This window comes from Syngnathoides biaculeatus, chromosome 4, assembly GCF_019802595.1.
Source record: "Syngnathoides biaculeatus isolate LvHL_M chromosome 4, ASM1980259v1, whole genome shotgun sequence".
Lineage (NCBI taxonomy): Eukaryota > Metazoa > Chordata > Actinopteri > Syngnathiformes > Syngnathidae > Syngnathoides > Syngnathoides biaculeatus.
Window position 1 is genome coordinate 11,255,001 of NC_084643.1, and position 4,549 is coordinate 11,259,549.

Sequence of the window (4,549 nt, forward strand, 5' to 3'; positions counted from 1 at the left end):
CTGGAGCGCAGCTTCGCCAAGACGCACTACCCGGACATCTTCATGAGGGAGGAACTGGCGCTCAGGATCGGCCTGACCGAGTCCAGGGTTCAGGTGAGACCTGTTGGAAACGGACCTCGCCTCACGTGGGAGCTTTTATCGGCCATTCGGAGAGCGAGCGAGCGAATACGATAAGTCCATTTATTGGCGCCATTGGAATGCACATGATATTACTGGCTCCTTATTGCACTTCATTCAACGCGGGGAAAAAAGATTGTTGTTGTTGAATAAGCACGCTAGTGACCAGTTTAATGTAACAAATTGTTTTGGTGGAACAAAATAATGGATGGAGGGGGGGAAAAAAAGAATCGTTTTTTTTTTTTTTGTTTTGTTTGAGTCGCTGTCCATTGTGGTGAAGCAATATTGGCAATAGCGCAAGATGGAGAAAAACAAAAGAAAACATTGCAGCGCGTGTGAAGTCTAGTCGGGGAAAAAAAGGCACAAAAATTTCAAAATGTCATTATCACGCATGTCGTTTTAAATTCCATTAAATTCATCAATAATTTACCGCCAATCGTTATATAAGATTTTAAAAAATGCAACTTCGTCTACCGAGTCAACGTTCAATTATTTTGTATATTTTTCTTCTTTCTTTTATGTCATTTCAATTTTTGCTCATAGTTTTGATTCGCCTGGTAGAATTTTTAGAAAGTGTACCGTGAGCGGTGAGGCAAAACACAATTTGTATTTTTAGAGCCATTCAAGTCCAACGATAATTCATTTCGGAAAATATTTGAAATTCCGTCATTGGTTGTATTTTCTCTAAAATTGTCAATTTTTCACAAATACGCCCACCTTATGTCATTTTACGAACACAACATTTAACACGTGGACCAATCGGTGAAGACAACCGAGTGTTAACGTCGCATAAAATGCATTGAATAAATAAAATAATACAATCAATAACAACCTTAATCAAAAGAATAAAAAGCGGAAATATTAACGTTCTCTTTTCGCACGAGCCTATTTCCATCGTAAATTTGCCTTTCAATCAAAACAAGACATCATCTGCTATTTTCAAGTCTTCTTTGGTGTTAAAACGACAAAGTTGATGCGGAATCATCATGCAAAGGATTCCAATAAAAGTCCCCCCCCCCCGCCCCATTTCTGGTTCCACGCAGATCACGTGGTGGTCCTGCTCTCCTTTTCTCAAATATTCCATCAGCGACCTCTGAATAGAACTCCAGGAGGATTTTTTTTTTTTTTTTTAAGCGATGAAAGATTGCATTTTCTTTCCCTTCGCCTGGTGCGTCACGCGTGGCTGCGTGGAATGAGAGCGAGGTAATCACAGCCTCCCGGGATGAAATCTTTACGAGGCACCACGCGTGTTTTGTGTTGCCGCAAAGAAAAAAAAACAAAAAAAGAAATAACTAAAATAGTAAAAAGTCCTTTTTTTCATCTTCATTTCAGAAAAGCATAAATGATATTTTTGGGCCAGCCTTTAACAAACACCAAAATCTAGTCGAGGCTTTTGATAAACATATTCAAAGGAAAGTGACAATAATTGGTAGGTTATTTATACAAGTTTCAAGGTCAACTTACGAGGAAATTTTGTGGTGTATTAAAATGTTCGCCAATGAATGATGAATTGCAAAATGTATTTTATGGCCGTCAATGTGTATAACATTAGTGTAAAATAATTATTATGAAAACAGGCTGCCTGTGTAATTTCCCACAGCTAAAATTTACAATACAAAACAATAACAATATTGCGTAACTTTACAATTCAGTTAAAATATATTAACAATAGCTAAACTGTTCAAGGGAAAATGTATTTTAATTCCAGCTATTATAGCCTTACTTTCGTGTGATTATTCAACGTGCTCCTCTCGAAACTGTATTTCTTTCAATAATCATTTTATTATGACAGTACATATTTGTGCGTGTGGTACTGTCATTTATTCCCTTTGCAGTGGTTTTACCTCTACACTTGGACTGCTGTATATTTGACTTTTGATAGATAGATGGAATTGAAACCTTAAAGAGTAGTCTATGCCAGTAATAATATACATTTAATAAATAAAAATCCTTGAATTACGAAAGACCCAAGGAAGAACTTTGACCTTTTTGAAATTCGCTGTGGTGTCAAGATATAAAAAAAAAACAAAACATGTTACTCACTCAGATGTATCCACACACGGCAAAATACGACAAACGCGCCCCATTTTTCGGTTGGTAATATCATGATCATTTCCGAAGGGGCGCATCGTTCGAACGATCGTCGCGCTAAATTGAACCCGCGTCGGTGTAAGTCAAGCTCGCGGCCTTAAAGACACGGGCCTCCTCGCCCCCGCAGGTCTGGTTCCAGAACCGCCGCGCCAAGTGGAAGAAGAGGAAGAAGACCACCAACGTGTTCCGCGCGCCGGGCACCCTGCTGCCCACGCCGGGCCTGCCGCAGTTCTCGGCGGCCGCCATGGAGAACAGCCTGTGCTCGTTCCACGCCAACGACTCGCGCTGGGCCACGGGCATGCCGGGCGTGTCCCAGCTGCAGCTGCCGCCCGCGCTGCACGGCCGCCAGCCGCCGAGCATGGCGCAGTCGCTGTCGCAGTGCAGCCTGGGCCACGGGCCGCCGCCCACCTCCATGGGGCTGTCCAACGGCCTCTCGTCCAACGGCTCCGGCCTGCAGTCGCACCTGTACCAGTCGCCTTTCCCCGGCATGTCGGCGTCGCTCTCGGGCCCCACGAACGTATCGGGCTCCCCGCAGCTGTGTAGCTCCCCGGACAGTGACATGTGGAGAGGGACCAGCATCGCGTCCCTCCGGCGCAAGGCGCTGGAGCACACAGTGTCCATGAGTTTCACTTAGTGACTGTGTACAAAAATCGAAAAGAAACACGCGTCCCGCCCCGGCCCGAGCAGACTCTCCCGATTCAGACGCGCGGGTGGGCGGAAAGAAGGAAAAAAAAAAAAAAAAAACAAACAAACAAAAAAAAAAAAAAACCATAAAATTCAAACAAAACGAGCGAGAAGCGGCGACGCAGGCGGCGACGCCCGCGCAGCCACGCGTGGGTTGATTTGATCGCGATGATCGCTTGTCGTCCGTCGTGCCCCGAGCGCCTCTCGCGCCACTTGTAATGTTGTGTTCAAGTGAACTTGTGTTATTTATGTCAAACGCTCATTTATTGAATAGACATCGGGGTTATTATTTATTCATTTTTTTGGGGGGTGGGGTGGGGTAGGGACAGTTTATGCGTGGGCCCGTTGCTTTGCAATGTGCATGCGTGGGGATTTTACACGATGGGGACACACACACAAACACAAACACACACTTATCTACTACTACTCTACGGTGATCTTTCAGTCTAGGCCTAAACTCTGTTTTAGGGTGTTTTTGTGTAGATTTAAAAAAAAAAACAAAACATTCTTGTGTGACATGTTTTAACTTATTGTATGTGCTATATTACTTGACACATTTCTTATTAAATGTTTGATCTTACATCCAAATGCACCACATTGACAGGTTTGTACCATTTGGGGGGAAAAAAAACACCAACAAATAAAAGTACTTTTAAAGTATGCCTAAATGTCTTTATTATATGGGATTAATTTGCCGCTCACTATTATTGACTTTTATGGTGCGATTTTGCTCACTGGCCTCCGTTTACGAGATGAAGGTTAAATTGTAAAGCTCGTCAACGTGAAAAAACAAACATCCTTTACATATAAAAAGAGAAATGTTTAGAAATGAAAAGTGAAATACAAGTGAAATGCATTCAAGCAGCGATTCGTCTATGTACCACTAGAGGGCGCACGTGTACATCTCTATGTGGTTCTTTGGCTTGTAAGCAGATGAGGTCCACTTTTGATGACTATCCAATGTATTGAGTGTCATCCAACGGTTCTAAATAGCACTCAACAAAAACCAAATGGTTCCGGGATGTTAAACCCCGTTAAGAGCCGTTTGGTAAAGTGCATCATGAAAGTACCTTTAACCCTCGAGAACCCATTGGGTCACGTATGACCCAGCGTGATGAAGGCTCCGCAGTAGAAACACAACGGACCACAGTTCCTCTTTTTACCCTTAAAGCCCGACGTCTCACATGTGTCTGCATGAAATGCATTTTTTTTTTTTTTTTTTGTAGTTAAGGCCCACTGGGTCATACGCGACCCATTATCGAAACCACCGCAAGTAAATTAGTAGATTTTTCCAAGTGTGATGTTTTTGTGTTGCTTTGACGCTTATTGATTCATTCAGTTAGTACATCACATTTTAAAAGAGGATTTGGATGTCTTGGGTTAAGAACCAAAATGGCTACGGGTGGTCCCAGCTAATATGTAGACGCATCCTTCTTCTATTTCTAAACAACCAAAAATGAACCTCGAAAAGGTAAATCTCCACAAGCGGTGTATGCAGAACCAGAATTGCGTGCAGCATCTTTATTCAAATTTTGAGGCGTGCTTTGGACGTGTAATATTGTGTTACAAATAACAAAGCAAAGTATGTACAACTATGCTGCTTATTACGTTAGTAAAACGTATGGAAATGTAGTTTACGTTGCCGATCGTGGGAAAA

At 42.5% G+C, this 4,549-nt stretch overlaps 1 protein-coding gene across 5 annotated transcripts in view; it reads left to right on the forward strand.

The window, feature by feature from the left end:
- Positions 1–3,566, forward strand: part of LOC133499788 (homeobox protein orthopedia B-like) — a 72,050-nt gene extending 68,484 nt beyond the window's left edge. For all 5 annotated transcript variants that reach the window (XM_061818120.1, XM_061818122.1, XM_061818124.1 and 2 more), the window contains 2 exons: positions 1–93; positions 2,336–3,566. The exon at positions 1–93 is cut by the window's left edge and continues 344 nt beyond it. In XM_061818120.1, the coding sequence (XP_061674104.1) occupies positions 1–93; positions 2,336–2,842 (600 nt within the window). In that variant the 3' untranslated portion in view covers positions 2,843–3,566. The remainder of the gene's footprint in view (positions 94–2,335) is intronic.
- The last annotated feature ends 983 nt before the right edge of the window (positions 3,567–4,549 follow it).